This window comes from Phascolarctos cinereus, unplaced genomic scaffold, assembly GCF_003287225.1.
Source record: "Phascolarctos cinereus isolate Bilbo 61053 unplaced genomic scaffold, phaCin_HiC Scaffold_4;HRSCAF=312, whole genome shotgun sequence".
In the NCBI taxonomy this organism is placed as follows: domain Eukaryota; kingdom Metazoa; phylum Chordata; class Mammalia; order Diprotodontia; family Phascolarctidae; genus Phascolarctos; species Phascolarctos cinereus.
In genome coordinates this window covers 153824593-153845459 of record NW_027555847.1, presented here as the reverse complement: position 1 = coordinate 153845459, position 20867 = coordinate 153824593, and the positions used below count along the sequence as shown (strand labels likewise).

The 20867-nt window shown below is 40.7% G+C and overlaps 1 protein-coding gene across 3 annotated transcripts; it reads right to left on the bottom strand.

The window, feature by feature from the left end:
• Window positions 1-1847: 1847 nt before the first annotated feature.
• Window positions 1848-16232, bottom strand: IDNK (IDNK gluconokinase). Of its 3 annotated transcripts, none has more exons than XM_020966970.2 (5): window positions 15978-16232; window positions 13634-13664; window positions 12112-12198; window positions 6930-6973; window positions 1848-3266 (listed from the first exon to the last, which is right to left on the bottom strand). In XM_020966970.2, the coding sequence occupies exons 3-5, from the start codon at window positions 12139-12141 to the stop codon at window positions 2915-2917; spliced, it is 426 nt and encodes a 141-aa protein (XP_020822629.1). In that variant the 5' UTR covers window positions 12142-12198; window positions 13634-13664; window positions 15978-16232; the 3' UTR covers window positions 1848-2914. The 3 variants fall into 3 exon arrangements, with proteins under 3 accessions (XP_020822629.1, XP_020822628.1, XP_020822630.1); XM_020966969.2 differs by having other exon boundaries at window positions 15982-16232; XM_020966971.2 differs by lacking the exon at window positions 13634-13664 and having other exon boundaries at window positions 15982-16232.
• Between the last annotated feature and the right edge of the window lie 4635 nt (window positions 16233-20867).

Below are 20867 nucleotides of genomic sequence, written 5' to 3'. Positions count from 1 at the left end.
AGATAATCTAGTCCACACTCCTCATTTTATAGATGAAAAATATTAGGTACAGTGACTTATCCAAAGACTGTCATAACCAAAGCTGGTTAGAGACAAAGCTGGGGGGCAGTTGGGTGATGCAGTGGATAGAGCACCAGTCCTGGCGTCAGAAGGATCTGAGTTTAAATCTAGCCTTGGACACTTACTAGCTGTTTGACCCTGGGCAAGTCATATAACCCTGATTGTCTCTTCCCCACCCCTCACCCCCCAGGCAAAGCTGGGACTGGGACCCAGGTTCTTGATGCCTAGCCCTATATTCTTTCCTTGACCTCATGGCTGTCTCTATTTTGGGGGGGGTAGGCAAGCAATAAATATTCTGCTAAGTGCTTTGCAAGTATTATCTCCTTTGATCCTCACAACAACCTTGCAAAGTAGATGCTGTTATCCCCATTTTACAGTTGGGGAAACAGGCTAAGTAACTTGCTTAGGGTCATACAGCTAGTATCTGAGGCTCAGTTTGAAGTTGTCACACAATTGCTTTTGGACAAAAATATTTGCCTTGGCTTAATACTCGATTGCTCTCTCTCTTCCCATTTTCCCAGAAACACAGTTACCCCATCACCTTGTGGTGTAGTGAGGTGTGGGTTGTTAGTACTACCGGATCTTCTGGGTATGACTTGCAAATGACAAGTTCCTGCTTATCATTTCTGGTCAGATGGTGCTGGTGGGTTGATTGATATGGGTGTTATTTTTCTCCCTCAAAATTAAGCATCAGCTGTAACTAATTAGTAAGTAAATAATAGTTATTAAACTGTTTCAGCCCTTGAGGAATTTTATTATCCATCTATCATTTCATTTTCCCTAGAGTTTTCCCCTTTCTGACTCAAAAGAAACATTTCCCCTTGTCATCCTGATCATCATAGTATCAATGATTTTGAGCTGGAAGAGGGACTTCCGAGACCTGCTACTTCAACTCCCTAATTTTACAAATGAGCAAACTGAGTCCCAAAGGAACTAAGTAATTTGTCCAATCAAATAGGTTAAGTGGAAGAGGTAGGATTCAAATCCAGGTCCTCACATTCAAGTGTATTGCCTTTTCCCATTGTGTCCTTCTGGTTTTTTGCTTCTGAGAATCAGAAATTAGTTTTATCCAAAATGTATGGGAGCCTATGATCCCCATCATATTGGTACTTCTTTGCCCCCTAAATATTTAGTCTTCACTTAGTCACTGGGCTGTGCTGTTAAGTAAACCTCAGAAAAGTGGGATTCTAAGTCAGGTCTTCCTGATTCTGATTCTGATTCTAGCACCTTATCTACTGAGTCACACTGCCTCTCTGAAAGTTGAATGACTTGCCGAAAGTCACTCATCAATTACCAACTTCAGCCTAAACTGCTTCCTCACGATCAACAAATTCAATAGCCTTTTGTCAGTCTTCATCCTCTTGTCCTTTCTTCAGTCTTTAACACTGTTGACATCTTCCTTATGGCCTCTTTCACCACCATTCCCCAATGTATATAATTTCCCTGTAAGCTTGGGGCAGCTATGTGGCACAGTGGATAGAGCTCCAGGCCTGGAGTCAGAAAGACTCATCTTCCTGAGTTCAAATCTGGCCTCAGATACTTATTACCTGTATGACCCTGGGCAAGTCACTTAATCCTGTTTGCCTCAGTTTCCTCATCTGTAAAATGAACCAGAGAAGGAAATGGCAAACCACTCCAGTATCTTTGCCAAGAAAATCTCAAATAGGGTCACAGAGAGTTGGACACAACTGAAAAATGACTTAACAGAATGTAAGTTAGGGGACAGGCAGTTTTTTGCTTTTGTATTTATATCCCTAGTGCGTGACACACAGTAAACTCTAAATAAATGCTTTTTCATTCATTTATTTATCCATTCATTCATTCATTCTTCCTCTGGCTCCTGTGACAATCTTCTCTATTGGTTCTCCATCTTACTTGATCACTACTTGTGTTCCCTCCTTGATACCTCTATACTTCCTGTTCCCTAAAAGTGGGCATCCCCCCCATTTATGTTCTTTGCTCTTAGCTTTAATCACTGTCCTCATGGATGGAATCAAAATCCCAAAACTATCCTCAGATCCCACATAAACATTACCAGTGCAGCAGAGGATAGCTCTAAAGTCATTGGAAATCCCATAAACTATTCGAAGACAGTAAATTGTTCCAAGATTATTAAAGAAAAATCACTCAACTCTTTATATCCTTTGACCCAGCCATCTGTCTATTAGGCTTATACTCCAAGGACAGCAGGGACAGTAAGAAAGATCCCATATATAGCAAAATATTCACTGCAATATTCTTCATGGAAGGAAGAAAACTTTAAATGCAGTTGCTACCTATCAGTTGGAAAATAGACGAATAAACTGTTAAAGGAATTTAAAGGCATATTATTGTACCATAAGAAACAATGAACAGGAGGAATTTGGAGAAACATGGGAAGATTTGTGTGAACTGATCTAGAGTAAAGAGAACAGAACCAGAAAACAAAATACACAATGACTACAATAATGCCAATTAAAAACAAACACTAAACAAGTGCTGCCAAACTCAGTAAAACCCATTTTGATCTTTGAGAAGAAAGAAGGAAAAATACCTTCCCCTTTCTGGTAGAGAGGTGGAGAGCCATGGGTATGCAATGTGACATATGTCATTAGATGTAGTCACTTTGTTGGCTGGGTTTCACCCACTTCTTTGTCATAAGGGAGGATTTGATTAGCAGGTGTCAGGGGAAAGTATTCTGGGAAACAATTTTGATATTTTTTGCAAGGCATAATAAGCAACTTCCAGTACATTGTAGAACTGACATTCAGAGGAGAAAATTAAGGTATTTTATAAGTAGGAATGTCTTAATGGAGATTTGACATAATGATTATTTATGTCTAATTCAGATCTGATGATTTGTCTGAAAGGGTTCTCATTTCATTTTCATATTGTCCACAATAAAAGGAATCATTTCTGAGACACTTCTTTCCACACTAAGTGCCAGAAAATTTTCTGGTGCTGATGGGGGTTCCAGAGTGTCAAACTGGGACTGTAGCAACTCTGGTGGCATAAAATGTCCTTTTCTTTTGGCTAAACGCCCAGAGATCACTTCAAAAGACCCGTTCAAATAGACCACAAGGAGCTTCAGCTTTGGAAACCCTTCTTTCTCTCCTGGCTCTTCTGAGTTCTGAGTTGCAGCACCTTCTCCTCTCATTAAGATGTTTCTGTACATTTTCTTCAAAGCAGAACAGGCAAGGACCACACTTTGACCTGAGGACACCTTTCTATTTAAAAAATAAAATAAAATGAAATAAGGTGTGTGGGAAGGGGCATCAGGAGAAGTCAGTAGGATCTGCAATATGTGAATGTCTTAATTTCATTTGCTTATCACTGGATTGAAACCACATCCAAAGACATGATTTAGAATAATAATAGCTAACCTTTATATAGAGTTTAAAGGGTTGCAAATCACTGTGCGTTTATCATTTCATTTGATCTTCACAAAAACTCTATGAGGAAGGTGCTATCATCTCTATTTTACAGATGAGGGAATTAAGGCATAGATAGGTTAAGTGACTTGCCCAGGGTCACACAGCAAGTATTTGAAGCAGATTTGAACTTGAGTCTTCCAGAATCCAAGGCCAGGGTTCTGCCCACTATATACCAAGGAATTGATACCCCTGCATTTTATGTACAGCCTCCTTACAAATGTCTGTTCATGGAGTTCACTGGGAATACAAAAATCTAACTGATTTTGCAGTGACCGCCTTCTACCAAACTATTCATGACCAGCAATGTTTATTTGATTTTAATCTCTCAGTTTCTCTCTTCCTTATCCTGTTTTATGGTAATGATGTGTCAGAGGTGGGCAGCAGAAGGAAGGAGAAAAGAGAGACTTAACCTCCGAATTTCTGTTGTTGTTGTTTGAACCCATGAGTTCATCAGTTTGGGGAACTTCTTCAACTAATGTAGATGATGTACCCACTCTGACTTCTAGTCCTGATGAGTTACCTAGTTACTTAACCTTTTGACTGGTATCTTTTTATTTTTTTGAGGCAATCCGGGTTATGTGATTAGAAATTTACTATGTGCCAAACACTGATAAGTATTGGGGCTTCAAACAAACAAAAGTGATACAGTTCCTGCTTTCAAGGACATCACATTCTAATTGGAGGAAACAACACATATAAAACAAAGTTTAGCTGTCAGGTGGATGGAAAGGCCTGGAAAATCGAAGGGTGCAATGCTAGCACAATTTGCAATGCCCAGGGATCAAAAGGCTACATCATTTGGTTAGAAGGCAGCTCCAGGGGTCAGGCATTGGAGGGGGAAGTGGGAATACCTTGGGGTGTACTAGCAGGGCAAATGGAAGTCTGGTGGTCTTCTGCCTCATCAGAGGAATATAATTGCTGACTTCTAGCTCATCCCCATTTTGCAGTTGAGGAAAATGAGGCAGACAGATTAAGAAATTTACCAGGGCTACACAGCTTTGAAGTGTCTGAAGCTGAATTTGCACTATCTTCCTGACTCCTAAGTCCAGAACTCTGGTCCACTTTGCCACCTAGCTATTTCAGAGGCATAGCTATTTTCAGAGGCAAACTATATGCTTGGAATTTTGTTAAAGAGAGGGTAATAAGCAATGTACCCTTTGATTTTTTTCAAAGTTGGAAGCAGAAAGAAGAGGCAGCATGGCACTGTGGAAGCCTGGGCATGTCATTTAGCCTTTGAGGCAATTCTCCAAGACCATATAAGCTGAAAAGGAGATACTAAGCTGCATTGGTAGAGGAAGTACCCCATACCACTGAAATCACTGGTGACATTTCTGCTCTGATCTAAAGACCAGCAGGCTGTTTGAAAAAACCCGTGCAGGTACTGTTCTGTGTTGTAACTGAATAAAAGTTATAACAAAGTTGATCTGGCACAGACTTAAAGATCAGCACAGTAGTTATACTGCATGGTAATTAGGCACATATAATACCCCACTCATGTTAATAAAAATAAGTACTTCCTTGCGTAGCCTGACCAACATTTCTAGAGTCATCTAGTAAAACACCCAAACAAAAACCCCCTTTACAAACAAGTGGTTGTTATAAACAAGTTTTTGCTTAAAGGCTTTTTTTTCTTTTTAAATAATTAATTTATTTTTAGTTTTCAACATTCACTTCCATAAGATTTTGAGTTTTAAATTTTCTCCCCCTCACTCTCCTCCTCCCTCCCCAAGACAACTTGCGATCTGATATAGGCTCTACTTATACATTCATATTAAGCATATTTTCACATTAGTCATGATGTAAAGAAGAATTAAAACTAATGGGAGGAATGGGAGGATGTGGATAGCATTTTCCAGCACGAGTCTTTTGGAATTGTCTTAGATCCTTGCATTGCTGAGAAGAGTTAAGTCTGTCAAAGTCAGACGTTGCACCATGTGGCTGTACAGTGTTCTCCCGGTTCTGCACATTTCACTCAGCATCAGTTCATGTAAGTCTTTCCAGGTTTTTCTAAAGTCTGCTTGCTCATCATTTGTTATAGCATAATAGTATTCCATTACATTCATATACCACAACTTGTTCAGCCATTCCCCAATGGATGGGCATCCCCTCAATTTCCAATTCTTTACCACCACAAAAAGAACTGCTATAAATAATTTTGTACATGTGGGTCCTTTTCCCACTTGTGTGATCTCTTTGGGATACAGCCCTAGAAGTGGTATTTCTGAGTTTAAAGGGTATGCACAGTTTTATAGCCCTTTGGGCATAGTTACAAATTGCTCTCCAGAATGGTTGGATCATTTCACAACTCCACCAACAATGCATTAGTGTCCCAATTTTCCCACATCTTCTTCAGCATTTATCATTGTTCTGTTTTGTCATGTTAGCCAATCTGGTAGGTGTGATGTGGTACCTCAGAGTTGTTTTGATTTGCATTTCTCTAATCAATAGTGATTTACAGTATTTTTTCATATGACTATATAGCTTTAATTTTCTTCCTTTGAAAACTGCCTATTCTTATCCTTTGACCATTTATCAATTGGAGGTTAAAGGCTTTCAATAGGAAAAGTCACTTAGCTCCCAAAGTGGTCCATGGCACTTTCTGAACAGTACTGTTGGGAAATTTGGCTTTCTATCAGGCCAAAACCTGCCTCTTGGCAAGTTCTCATTTGTTTCTAGTTCCGCTCTCTAGAGCAATGAAAAACAAATTTAATTCTTCCATATCCTATAATACTTCCATATAATACTCCTTCAGGCACTCGAAGGCTTTTTTCATGTAGCCCCATATTCCATATTCCCATATCTTTTTTTCAGGCTAAACATCCTTAGTCCCTCCTACCAATCCTCACATAGATAAGCATCCTCCATGTGCTATAATGTATCATGTCTAAACATCTGTATCAAATATGTTTTGTTTTTTATTTGAGTTGGGAACAGAAAGAAGTATTAGTGAACAAGATGCTGATTCCTACAAGCAGTACCTAAAACCAGGGTTACTGGTTTATAGTCATATAAGCAGTAAGGCGGCACAGTGGATGAAATGCTGGGCTTCAAGTCAGGAAGACTTGCGTTCAAATCCAGCCTCAGACACTTAGCAGGTGTGTGACCCTGAGCAAGTCACTTGAACTCTGTCTGCTTCAGTTTCCTCTTCTGGAAAATAGGATAATAATAGCACCCTTTCTCAGGGTAGTTGTGAATAGTGGTTCTCAAAGTATGGTATAAAGACTCCTGGAGGTACTTGAGACCCTTTCTGTGAACCTATGAGGTCAAAACTATTGTCATAATAATACAAAGATGTTATTTATATAACCTCATCAGCAAAAGTTCTTTGGTGTCACCAAAAATTTTGTGAATGGCTGATCAGTGGGATATTTTGTTACTGATTACTTAATCTTTTAATATGGTTTTTATACCTATGCTTTACAGTGGGCATACATCATTGGCCAACTATTTTCTTACCTCAGTAAAATATCATGTAAGTTGCAAAGCCATGGAATCCTATCCTGAAAGCAAATCAAACAAACAATAATGTCTCTTATTACAGTTTGATTTCATAGTGTAGATTTCATAAGATGATCTCAAAGCTCCTAACAAAGCCTAATTATGTCTCAGAGCTCCCCTTTAATTCTGGAGAACTGGGAACATGAGTGAGTAACCAACTCACAGCTAATTAGTCATTAAGAAGCTTTACTTGAAGGACATTGGCCCACTTACGAGTGGCCCCATTTAAAAACCACATACCTATGTTTACCTATATAGGTCAGCTACTACCTGAGATCCAACATATCTTGGAATACTACACATTTTCTTCATGCAAATATTGCACATTCCATGACCCTTTTGGGGAGGCAAATTTACCGAATGACAAAGAGTCACATAGATAATACCACATCAGTATTTAATGGATTATAATTGATTTGGTATCTCTCTATATCCATATGAAAGGCGGCAAGAGAGAAGCCTTTGGAGGCTATTACACAGAAGTTCCTGGAGCTGGTGGGGCAGGGAGAGAGACAAGAATCTGTAACCGGCAGAGTAAAAAAACAGTGATGCTTTCAGTGTTACATAATAACATATTCTAATGCCTCATACTAAGGGAACAGAGAAGCAGCAGGGGATGGCTAATAGATATCAGAGTAGCTCCAGGAGAAGGTAGATCCCTGGCCCTGGAGTCCAGGGCTGTTGTGAAGCTAAAATGAGATATTTGTAAATCACCTTGCAAACATAAAAGGGCTATATCAATGCTACCTATTGTTATTAGAAAGCTGACCTTACAATTAGGAAGACCTAGGTTTAAGCACTACTTCTGATACTTTTAAAAATTAATAAGCATTATTTTATTTTCCTTCTGCCTCCCTTGATTGAAAAAACAAAAGCAAAACCCTTACGTATGTATAGTTAAGCAAAATGAATTTGCACATTGGCCGTGTCAAAAAAAATGTCTCATTCTGCACCATGAGTCTACTACCCCTTTGTGTTTATTTTTTTGGATTTTTTTTTTTTTTGCTAGGCAATAGGGTTAAATGACTAGTTCAGGGCACACAGCTAGTAAGTATCAAGTGTCTGGGGCCTGATTTGAACTCAGGTCCCCCTGACTTCAGGGCCTGTACTCTATCCACTGTGCTACCCAGCTGCTCCTACTACCTCTCTGTGAGGAGGTACCCTATCATTGGTCCTTTGGATTCATGGCTGGTCATTGCATTGATAAGAGTTCTTAGTCCTTTCGAAGTTGTTTGTCTTAACAATGCTATTATTATTGTATAAATTGTCCTCCTGGTTCTGCACCCTTTAATCTGCATCGGTTCATATAAGTCTGCCTAGGTTTCTCTGAAACCATACCTTTCATCATTTCTGATATCACAATGCTATTTCATTACATTCATATAAGATAATTTATTCATCCATTCTCCAATTGATAAACATTGCACACACACCCCTTTTCAAATCAGGATGTGACTATAGGTACCTGGCTTCAAATGTCAATAACTCTCATTTCATAAAAGTTTCTAAATTTTAGACATGTGCCACAGTGGTAATTTCCTTTCTATCTTTCAAAAAATTTCTTAATTCTATTTTATTATTTTGCTACACGAACTACATTGAGGCTTTTTCCTCTCCATTAAAAAAAATTCTATAAAATATATATGTTAGAACAGAAAGAGAAGATTGTACATGAAATTGTGGGTCTCTTATGTACAGCCTGCTTTTCTTTTAAAATATTTAATAAATTCAACATTTCATTTTCAAAGCTTTCCTGTTAGTGTGATTCCTCTGGCTTTCCTTCTGTTCTTTACTATGCATTTGAACATGTGTTTTGATGACTCTTCTTTTTCTTTTTTCCTTTCTTTGGCAATGCTATCCCCATATTTCCTCCTGATCCCTACTCCTCTCCCTCCAAAAAAAAAAAAAGAAAGAAAGAAAAGAGAAAAACTGTGAAAAGAAAAAAAAGGAAAAAATCCTTATAACCAATAGGCACAGTCAAGTGAAATAAATTCCCATATTGGCCAGTCCTGAAAATGTATGTCTCATTCTGCAATATGATTCCCTCCCTCTCCATCAGAAGGTGGGTAGGACGCTTCATCACTGATTCTCTGGAATCACGATTGGTCTTTAGCTAAAAAAATTTCAGTAACTAACATGATAAATTTAATAAGAAGGGACCATTTACATCTTCCTTGACTCTCTGATATCATCAATGTAGCTATTCCCTCCAATGGTACAGATTACTACTCATCCATGCCTTCTCATCCTATACAACTCTTGGTCATGTTTTTCTAAAAATTTTCCATAGTGCCTCCATCCAACATGGAGGTCTTCCTAATTAGTAAATATCTGAAGCAGGTTTCAACTTCAGGTCTTCCTTACTCCAAATTTCATGCTCTATCCACTGTGTCACCCAATTGCCTACTAGATCGTAAGCTTGAACAGGACAAACACTATTTCTTAGTTATGTTTTCATCCCAACACAATGTCTTGGTTCTCTATATTTTTTGAACTGTTGAACTGAAATAGCATCAAAGCCACCTCATTACATTCTGGGGTTAGGTGAGGCTTCCACATAGCTACTGTGGGTCTCATTTCTCGTTGTTGTTTAGTCATTTTTCAATAGTGTCTGACTCTTCATGACCCCTTTTGTGGTTTGCTTAGCAAAGATATTGGAGTGGTTTGCCATTTCCTTCTCCAGCTCATTTTATAGATGAGGAAATTGAGGCAGAGTTAAGTGACTTGCCCAGGGTCACACAGCTAGTAAAAGTCTAAGGCCAGATTTTAACTCAGGAAGAGGAGTCTTCCTGACTCCAGGCCTGGTGGTCTAGCCATTATTCAACCTAGCTGCTGTAGATGTCATAGTAAAAATCTAATTTATTCTGTTGTGTGAATTGGAAAGTTTAGGAAAAGGGTGGGCTGGAAAAATATTAACATGATTTAGTAAGTTGGTTTTCTGTACCTGCTTTAGCTCTCCTATTCTACTATAAAGAGAAAATCTAATATTCTCTTTTGCTTAGAATGCTAACACTACTAGTACATCAGCAGCAGGGATTAGAGTTGTTCTTCTTAGTGGTCATGATGGATTTATGCTGATGCAACCATATTCTCCTTGCTATCAATCTACCAATCAACAATCTGCTATGTGCAAAGCATGTGTGATGCACTAGGAGAGATTCAAAGATGATTGAGACATGGTCCCTACTCTCAAGGAATCATACCAAAATCTAGTAGATAATCATAGCATGAGAGGCAGGGGAACACGGTGGACAGAAAGGTGGCTTCAGAGTCAGGAAGCCTCCGGATTCAATTTCTACTTCTGCCTTATACTGGCTCTGCCACCCTGAGTAGTCACTTGACCTCTCTGTGTTCTAGGTAACTCTTTAAATTGCAGAAAAGATGCCAATCTACACTGGTAGAGGAAATTCCTCACTAAAAGCTTTGTACACCAATGAAATCATTGGTGTTAAGGGAAAAAAAATGTGTATATAGCACATTATAGTTTATAAAGTACTTCCCATCCCCACAGTTATATAACCCTGTAGTGCAAGTATTTCTATTATACAGATAAGTAATCTGAGGTTTCAAGGATGCTAAGTAACTTGCTCAGGGTCACATGGCTAGTAAGCAATGAAATTGGGTCTTGAGCCTAGATCTTCTGATCCTAAGGTCAGTGTTCTCTCACTACTCCATGCCCATCCCCTTTATGTCAGGGGCTGAATAGTTCTGTGATTCTGTAATGAATTCATTAAATCTGTTCATCTATAGTAGATAATAATGCTTGTTGGTTGCCTGATTACTTGAGACTCTAGCCTCATCTGAATTGTACTCTAACCAAGTGAGCTAAAAGGGGCAGCCCCAGATTCTGCTTCTATACATTCAAATTATTAACACAATCACCCATATTCTGTTTGTCGTGATTTGCAACACATATTCATATCTAAAGAGGAGCTCCATTATCCTAATTATCTTTCTTAACGTCAAATATTGTGAATCCAGTCTTGAATGTCAAAGATTCAGACTGTGAAAGACAAAAACTGTATCCATGGGAATGTGGAAGCCAGCTTGAAATGGTTGTGAAAGCTGATGATTAAATTTTCAGAGTAAGCATTTATACCTCGGAAACTAGCAAACACTACAAACGAGGACTTGATTTATTGTTCTGTTTGTTGTTGAAACTTAAGAAAGTAATGGGGAAAATGTTAATAATGCAATTAAACTTAAAAGTTATCATGTATACATCCCCTCTCCAAGAGCTGATTGTTAAACATTGACCATCATATCCCTGGCTAGATTCCTTGCAGTACAGAAAGTGCAGTCTTAAGATGTAATTTCTTGTAATTCCTAACAGAGAGACCTAATATTGTTGGTTCAGGGCCACATAAAATAAAAACACTGACAATGGAGAATAGCCAAGAAAATGCAATAACTTGGCTTGAAATCAAATTGGGGGGTGGGGTGAGCGTGGGTCAAGCCTGAAGAAAGTGACAATAGTTGTATTTGTATCCACTTGATTCTAGTCCCTTTTACACACTTTACAAATGTTCCCTTGCCCTAGCCCTCTGGCTTCCAAGTGATCTTTGATATCTGCCCTGTCCTGGAGCCTGACTCTTCTTCTCATGACTGGGGCAAAGGTAAGATAAGCATATTAACCATCCTAGCATACACCCTCCTGATCTCAATGCTAAGAGAAGGAAGGCCTTTAGACTTATTTTTATTTGATCTTCACTAGAATCCTGAGAGGTAGGTAGCTCAAGTATTATTCTGATTGAAAAGGAAGTATGGCATACAGCATAAAGGGTGACCCTTGGCACCAGGAAGATCTGGGTTCAAGTGTTGCCTCTGACACATATTGGCTATGCCTGACCAAGGATAAGGGATTTCACTTCTCATAAGACTATAAGTTGTACGTGGTGTAGGAACTCCCTATACCAATGGAATTACAGGCCTGGACATCTCTCTTTCTTTCTTTCTTTCTTTCTTTCTTTCTTTTTCTTTCTTTCTTTCTTTCTTTCTCCCTTTCCCTTTTCCCCTTCCCTCCTTGCAAAAAGACAAAACTGAGCTCCTAAGAATTAAGTGGTAGAGCCAAACTCAGGTCTTCTCTCCAACTTCAGGTCCAGGGTTCTTTCTTATATATCTTATTGTAGCATTAAATTACCTGATCATTTAGTGGTATTCCTTTTCCCATCTTTTTTCGATTTTCTTCAGGATGGTAGTCATCTGCATCATAGAATTTCCACCCCAGCTTAAAAAAAAAAACAACCCAAAATATCACATGTGGGAGGTTGAACAGTTCAAATTATAGTCATCAAGTGGTTATCAACACTGCCTGGTCAAGAAAAGTGATGGGAATTTCTCCCCATTCTAATAGCTAGCATTTAAGCCAAATAAAGCACTTTACCATATATATCATTTGATCCTCACAAAGGTGCCAATATTATCCCCATTTTACAGATGAGGAAACTGAAGCTGACAGAGGTTAAGTGACTTGCCCAGACTCATAAAGCTAGTCAATGTCTGAAGCAGGATTTGAACTTCGGTCTTTCACATGCCAAGTCCTACACTCTAGTCATTGTGCCACCTCACTGCTTCTGTCTCACATAGCAATAAACCCATGCCAAAACTTGATGTGCATTACGTACAGGAGGAAAGACTCATTTCAAATGGTGCTTTCCATTTGTAGGCACCATTTTGTTCCTTCATGCATCGTTATTTTAAACACCGAGACAGAAAATGAAATAAATAAGTAGTTGCATTTTATGCACAGTAAGAGCAGGAATTTTTTTTTTCTGTTTCTGGTGAGGCAATCGGTGTTAAATGACTTGCCCAGGGTCACACAAAGAGCAGAAATTCTTAACCTTTTCTGTGTCATAGATCCTGTTGGTGAAGCCCAAGGCTCCCTTCTCAGAATATTTTTAAATATGTAAGATAAAATATATAGGATTGATATATAGGATTGTAAAGGAAACTAGTTATCAAAATATTTTTTTAAAAACCAAGTTCACAGACCCCAAGTTAAGAACCCCTGATACAAAGGGAACAATAGGATAAGGAGAAGTGTAGCAAAGAGGATGCCATGCTATTCTCAGACTCTGAGAGGTCTGGGTTTAAGTCTCACTTTTTTTTTTTATTTTTAGGCAATTGGGATTAAGTGACTTGCCCAGGCTCACACAGCTAGTAAGTATCAAGTGTTTGGTTTGAGGCTGGATTTGAACTCAGGTCCTCCTGACTTTAGGGCCAGTGCTCTATCCACTGCACCATCTAGCTGCCCCCTAAGTCTCATTTCTGAGACATTCTGGCAAGTCATACAACCTCCTAGTGAGTGGGCCAGTCAACCTTTGAAATCTCTACATTGAAAAGTTGGAGGGACAGCTAGGCAGTGCAGTGGATAGAACTCCAGCCTTGGGGTCAGGAGGACCTGAGTTCAAATCCAGCCTCAGACACTTGATACTTACTAGCTGTGTGACCCTACGCAAGTCACTTAACACCAATTGCCTCACCAAAAAACAAAACAAACAAACCAGTTTGCATTTGTACGAGGCAATTACTCAGCAGGAGCTATGAACACCAATGAAATGATAGGCATGGTTAAAAAATAATAGAGGGAACTGCAGGTTCCTGAGAGAAAAAGATAATTGAGCAGGCCCATGCACCTATGAGGACACATAACAGAACAGTACCTCAGCTGCCAGAAGTGATCCCACTGTTGATCTGTAAGAGAATACGATAATGTTCAGACTATCAGCATTTCATAGTCTTCCCTGTTGTTGAGAGGGGGTGAGTGAGGGCCCAAGAAATAGCTTTCTCTGCTGCCATGGATGGTATTGGAATGTGAAAAATATCATAAGCAAAAATAATGATCATTAACTGCTTGGCCTTAGCTGATCCCAGTAAATGGAACAAAGAATTGAGTAGCAATTACTGATTTTTTTAAAAAAGAGCTGGCCTGACCCCCTTCTCCATGGGAGACCTGTAAACTTCAGCCAAGGGGCGGGTGCACTTGCTCACTGTGTAAGCAACAGTGAAAGAGAATGTCTAATGTACAGTGGAACCTTGTACAGTATGCATTTTAGCTTTAAAAAAAAATAAGCAAGGGCCTGTGGGCTATCTGATCAAATCTTGCATGATTGGAAAATGCCTCATTATATTAGAAAGGCTGCTGAGGTTAGAATCTAATGATCCTAGAAGATGAGACGATAGGATCAGAGGTTTAGAGCTAGAAGGAAGTCGAGCTTCCAAGGCCAATCCCCTCCTTTTACAGATGAGGAAACAGAGGACCAGGGATATTAAAAGCCTTGCCTGAAGTTATACCAACATTAATTGTTAAAGGAAGGATTTTAACCCCAGAGCCTCTGACTCCAGGGTGAACATGCTTTTCCCCATATTATTATTTTTTTTGTAAGGCAATTGGGGTTAAGTGACTTGCTCCAAGTCACACAGCTAGTAAGGGCGCTGTGTTATATATCTGAGGTCCAATTCGAACTCAGGTCCTTCTGACTTCAGGGCCGGTGCTCTATCCACTGCACCCCCTAGCTGCCCCTGCCATTTGACTTCTAAGGGCCTTTCAAGGTCTAAATTTGCAACCCTGTAATTCAGTCTATTCCTTTTTTTTTTTCAGGTTCTTATTAAAATGTTTTCCCCTCTTAAAATGTAAGGCGATGGAATTTTATTGAGGGAAGGGGTCAGTGGAATACTAGTATCCATAACACATTTAGGGTTTTTTTTTTAACTTACCAAACTAAGAAGCCATAGAAGTGGGAAGAATGACAGTACCTGCCCTCAAGGAGATTACATTCTAATGAAAGTAAACAGCACACAAAAGGTTGCTGAAAAGGAGGGATAAGAGTACCTGGGTCTGGTAGTAGACCACATGCCTGTGACTTGCCCAGGGTGACACAGCTAGTAATTATCAGACTAGAAATTGGAACCTTGGTTTCCTGACTGCAAGTACAGCTCTAAAGAGCCAATGCAAAGTCAATTATTCATTAATCTAGTACAACATGCCAAGCGCTGGGGTAAGCGCTGGTATGACAAAGCCAAAACACAACCCTTGATCTCAAGTCTAATAAAGACAAAATAATTTAAATAAATATTTTAAATAAATAATAAAAATTTAGGTGGCATTATTTGGTGATAAGGAAATTTCAGTTTCGAGGCAGTTACTTTTTCACCGCCACTTTATAAATCAATCAACAAGCATATATTAAACACCTACCACGTGCCAGCTGCCAGCTGCAGTTTTTCTCTTAAAATTGTACTTAAATTACAGCCTAAACAATTCTAATTCACTCCCTCAGAGCCATCCTTTCCGGCTACTAGGCCTTTTAAAAGTCTGCCTTAGAGTTGTTAAACATTAGCTGATGGGGCAGGGGTGGGGGCGGGTGCGGGACAAGACTAGCAGAAGGTGGGGAAAGAGCCAAGTCATCTCTTTAGGGTGCCAAACTGTTTTTAAAATGCGGCTCACTCAGCACGTGGGTGGGTGTGCTGGGGTTGGGGGGGGCTGCTCTTCACTCTTAAGAGTCTTTAGTGGCCTAATGTGGGTCACCTAGGACTGCTTATAGTGGGTCAGCGAGGTTTCTAGATTGGGTGGGGGGAGAGGGCAGGGGAAAATTGTTGCTCTTAACCTTTTGGACTCTTTACAAGTCCAAAGCGTGCCAAAGCGGTGCAGTCGGCGAAGCCGATTCATGAATGGGGCGGCCACGCATGACGTGACATTGCGTGGGCCTTGGCCTGGGCGGAGCGAGAACCTGGTTCCGGGGCCCCGCGGCTTCCCTGGGCGTGCGGGGCGAGGCTTCCCGACGTGACCCCTTGCAGCTCGCTCACGCAGCTGCTAAAGTCAGCGGGTGAGCTGCGGAGACCCAGCTGCACGGCCCTGCAGGCTCTGCTCCCTCGGCCGCCGGACCCGGCAGCTCCGCTCCCCTCCTTTACTTTCAGGGTCCACTAAGCACCTGCTGCAGACTCATCCCCGCCCTCTCGCTTCCTCCCGCCCTGTCGTGGGCACGCGCGCGACCCCAGCCTAAATACCTACTTTCCCGAGCCGCTCACTCCCATTACCAGCACTACCCCGGGAGGTTCCATGGTGCCGACTCCCGTCCTCGCGTGACTCCGCCCCGGCTCTCCCTCCCCAGCCCTGGGGCACCAGCTCAGTCAGCCCTGCCCGCCTTTGCTGGCGTCCTAAGCCACCTGGGCTGTAGTCCCTCCTCCGAGAGGGCTTTAGGACGCTTGGGAGTGACGGCGGCTTTTGGACCCTTGGAGGCTGGCGGGTCCACTCGAAACCTTCCCTGAGGCCGCAGGGTTTTAACCCAAGAGTCTGCGTTCGCCTGTAAATAGTTGGGAACTTTTAGTTGCTCCCTCCACCCCTTGGTACTTAAATATTGACAGTAGAGAGCTGGGTCCAGAACTTTACATTCTTATTTTTATCACTGTTCAAGAGCATTTACTTAGGGCTTCTTAGGAATGCTGGATTGCCAAAGGAATCTCCTCTTTGAACATACTGATGAGATTTGACCTCATTGCAATTCAACACACTATTGTTTAAAGGCCTGTTGTGTGAAAGGCAGAAACTGGCAGGTAGTGGAATGGATGGAGAGCTAGCTTTGGAGGCTGGTTTCGCCTCTGATGCATGGCTTCGCTGGACACCTATCAGTACCCTAGGCAATTGCTGATGCTGCTGTTTGTGCTTTGTTCTAGAAGAAGACCTCAATGACATCAGGGAGGTGATGCCATGACATGCAAGTGAATTGGAGTTAAGTGAGGGAGGGCTGTGTGAAGTCACCAGCCTCACTTTCTCCTCCAGAGCCTTAAAAAAAAAAATTAAAACCAACAAAAAACCAAACTACCGACTGCAGAGGAGTGGCATATTGACAGGGAAGGAAATAAGCATTTATTAAACCAGGCCCTGTGCTAGGTGCAGGAACACAACACAAACAAAGGACCTGAAAAATGAGGACTGGGAAATGGAGGTAGGTAGACCTGGTCTCCTTTACAAAATAGAGGCTCCCAGAGGAATTTACCTATGAGAGAATACAGCAGGGCCCTGGTGTGGGTGGAGAGGGAATATTCCATGGTGAGCAGGCTAGTAGGTATGGATATTGGGTGGAAGATGATCCAGAGTGAGGAGGCCCCAGATGCTGAGGAAAGGTCCTGCAGGATTTCCACCATGTTTTAAGTCCAGAATGTAGGGAAGATGGTTCCGAAGGGTAAGGTTAGTTGTCAAACTGATGAGATCACATGCGGTGAATGCCCCACCCCTTCCTCTCTGTCTACTGACTACCTCAGACTACCTGTCAGAATGTTGACAGTTCAGTGCTAGGCCTTGGATATACAAAGACAAAAAAGAAAGATCCAGTCCTCAAGGAATTTACATTCAAATTCTCTCAGTGATCACTGTTTCCAAGTATTTGAAAGGTTGTCCTGTGGAAGAGGAATTAAATTTGTTCAGTTCAAACGGTAGGGGAGAATTGGGACCAATGAGTGGGAGGAAACAATGGAAAGGGATGGCGCCTTAAAAAATGTGCATGAAACTTATTTTTTTTTTAAAGTACAGGAGCTACGGATAGGAAAGGATAACAAACGTACAGCCCAGTGATGAGAGAAGTGGAGGGAGGTCCAGGGGAGGAGGGCAAGGATTGCTCCTTTCCCTAAGACTTATAGCAGTATTTAGATGTGAATCTTAGGGCGAAGACAAGGCATGGATGGGTTGCAGTATGTTAGAGTGGAATGAGTGCCCATAAGGATGACGGTACAGATCTTTTGAACTGTCCAGGTATTGCATACAATTTGCATGCAATACAATTGTATGCAAGTACATCTGAGAATGTACAACAAATGGAGGGTTATTTACAAAAACCAAAACCCCCTAATTGACAAAACAAGAAACGGATAACCTAGAGCAGTAGTTCTTGAAGTGGAGAGGTCTAAGGATCCCTGGGGGTCTCCAAGATCCTTTAAGGGAGTTCATGAGGTCAAAACTATTTTCATAACAATATTTGCCTAAAATGATCCTTTCTTTCAATCTGTTTGAGACCATGTTTTCTTCATGCACTTCAACCAAAAAAAAATCACATGCATTTAAGGTGAATACATAAGCAGATATGAGAATCAGCTTGTTGTCTATGAAAACAGGCATTAAAGAGATTTGCAAAAATATGTGAAGCAATGCCACCAGTCTCACTCAGTTTTTTTTTGTTTGTTTTGGAAAATAGGGTTTTTTTGTCTCCCTGCCTCAGGTCTCTCCTCCACTCTATTCTCAGCTGACAGTGTGATTTTCCTAAAGCACAGGTCTGCCCACGTCATCCCCATCCCAATCAACTTCAGTGGCTCCCAATCACATCCAGAATCAAATGTAAAATCCATTCTTTGGCATTCAGAGTCTTTCATAACTTCTACCTTTCCAGTCTTCTTACACTTTACTCCCTTCCATGTATTCAGTGATCCATGAGACACCAGCTTCCTAGTTGTTCTTTGAATGTGACACTCCATCTCCGACTCCAGGCTTTTTCAGGCTGTTGCATCCCTGTAGCTGGAATTCTCTCCTTCCTTCTACTTCCTGACTTCTTTCCATTTGGAGCTAAAAATCTTACTAAGAATTCTTGCTGGTGTTTTCCTTCTAAGACTACCCCCAACTTTTTTTTTATCTTGTTTGTATGTAGTTCTTATTTTCTCTCTCCTGTTAGACTGCAAGCTCCTTGAGGGAAGGGACTGTCTTTTTGCATTTCTTTGTATTGCAGATACTTAGCATGGTGCCTGGTCTGTTCATAGTAGGCACTTAATAAATGCTGGTTGATGGACTTTTCACCATGGGGCCTCTGGACTCATGGGGCATTTAGGGCCATGGTCAGAGTTGTAAAGGCCTGAACAGTGGCTTGTTTTTACAATTTTTAAAAAAAAACTGCATTCATCATTCTGTTTCCACTCCACATAACCATTCCTAGGTTTCTCTGAAAAGGCAGCATTAAAAAAAAAAAACAACTGGATCATGGAAAGAGTCCTGAGGGCTTTTCTTTAGGTTTGTAAGTGCTGGGTAACAATTTACTTGGCCCTTGTTTAGACACTTCCTTCCATCTCTTTGTGGGTAGACCTTTTTTTTTTTCCTGCAATTGCCTCATCACAGTACCTACTTTAAATCTATTTCATTCACTGTTACTTTTTTTTACTTCTAATGTAAATGAAGCACAAAATTAGAGTTCTTTATTGTATGTATTGAGGTTGGAGAATAAATTTCAGTCTTTACTGTATGTATATCCCTCATTTTTAAAAAATCACTTCATGTGTTACAATTCTATTCATACACCAGGATTTGCTCAGCTGTCCTGCCCAAGGTCCCCACCTCCCTAAGAAATAACCCTTGGTTCCCAGGGTTTGTTTTCCTTTTTTTTCCCCCCATATATATTTTCTTTTCCTCCCTCCAATTCTTTTGAGGTCTAGGCCTAGTAGTGGCGTTTCTGGGTCAAAGAATATACAGTTTGGTAATATTTCAGGTATATAGTGCTAAATTGTTTTCTAGAAAGACTGGACCAGTGTACTTCGAGTCCCTGTTTTTCCTGCAGCTCCTTCAACGTGTTTTTTTTCCTTTTCATCTTTGCCAATCTGGGGAAAAGGGAGGGGGGAGATGAACTTAAGAATTGCTTTAATTTGCATTTAAAAAAAATTTAACGTGGCTGGTTGATTGAGAGTTGAGAACTGCTTATTCGTGCACCTTGATCATTTATGTATTGGGGAAATGGCTGTTTTATAAATTTGGATCCGTTCATTATGGATCCTGGAAACAAGAACTTTCAGAGAAACTTGGTGCAAAGATTCCCCCCCCCCATCAATGTTTTCCCTTCCAAATTTTACCTTCATGAGTTTTATTTATGGAAAGAAATGAAACATTAATTTTATAAAAGCCAAGCTGTTCATTTTATCATCTGTGATCCTCTCTATTCCTTGGGGTTTTTTTCCCTATGATATCTTCCCGTATCCGTAGTTGAAAAACTTTCTCTATCCCATTGTCCGCAAAGGTTATTTTACAATCTTCTTACGTTTCTTATGCTCTCAGCTATAGACCTTGCCTCCTACCATTCACTGTAAGTTCCCTCTCCCAGTATGTTTCTGTCAATGCCTTTTGACATCATCTCCTACTCTCTTCTCCTTTTCTCCAGTTTTAATGAAGCATCACCTTGCTACTTGCCAACTCTTCACATCCTTGCTCCCATCCCAATCTTTTACAGCATATTTTCCCCACAATCTTTCCCTACCTACTCTAGTCTTCCAGTCCTTAAACTAAAAAACAAACACCAAACCCTTCACTAGGCCTTCAAACTATGGTCCTAAATCTTTCCTTCCATACTCAAATAAAACGCCTAAGTTAAAGTGGTCTACATTTTTCCTCTGCTTCCTCTCCCTGTCCCTCACTTTTCAACCCTGACTGGTCAACTCAGCTGAAATTGCTCTCTTCAAAGTTAGCAATCTCTTGTTTGACAAATTTCATGGTCTTTTCCTAATCCTTATTCTTGACCTTACAGTAGCATGTCACTATCGACTACTTTTCTCCTCTCCAAGTTTTCATGTTACTGCCCTTTTCTAGTTCCATCTGCCATGGCTTCTTCTCTGCCTTCACGTCTGTAACTCACTCACTGTGTTGGTTCCAAATCTAATGAGTACATTTTTTTTTTGGCAGTTGGGGTTAAGTGACTTGCCCAGGGTCACACAGCTAGCATCAAGTGTTTGATCTGATTTGAACTCAGGTTCTCCTGACTTCAGGGCCGGTGCTTTATCCACTGCAACACCAAATCTAATTGAGGCCACTTCCCTCGGTGTAATCTTACCAGATGGCCTCGTTACCTCCCACGAGTTTCACTTACTCTGTATAGCTGACTCTCAGATCATATCATCCAGCTCCAGTCTCTCTGGAGTGCCAGCCCCACATCAGCA

Coding starts and splice junctions, on each gene's coding strand:
- IDNK (XM_020966969.2), bottom strand. CDS start 16,031: ATGGAACCTCCCGGGGTAGTGCTGGTAATGGGAGTGAGCGGCTCGGGA. Junction 6,974..12,111: donor GAATACCACTAAATGATCAG/GTAATTTAATGC, acceptor ATTTGCTTTCAG/GATAGGATTCCATGGCTTTG. Junction 3,267..6,929: donor TTACATGATATTTTACTGAG/GTAAGAAAATAG, acceptor TTTTTTAAATAG/AAAGGTGTCCTCAGGTCAAA.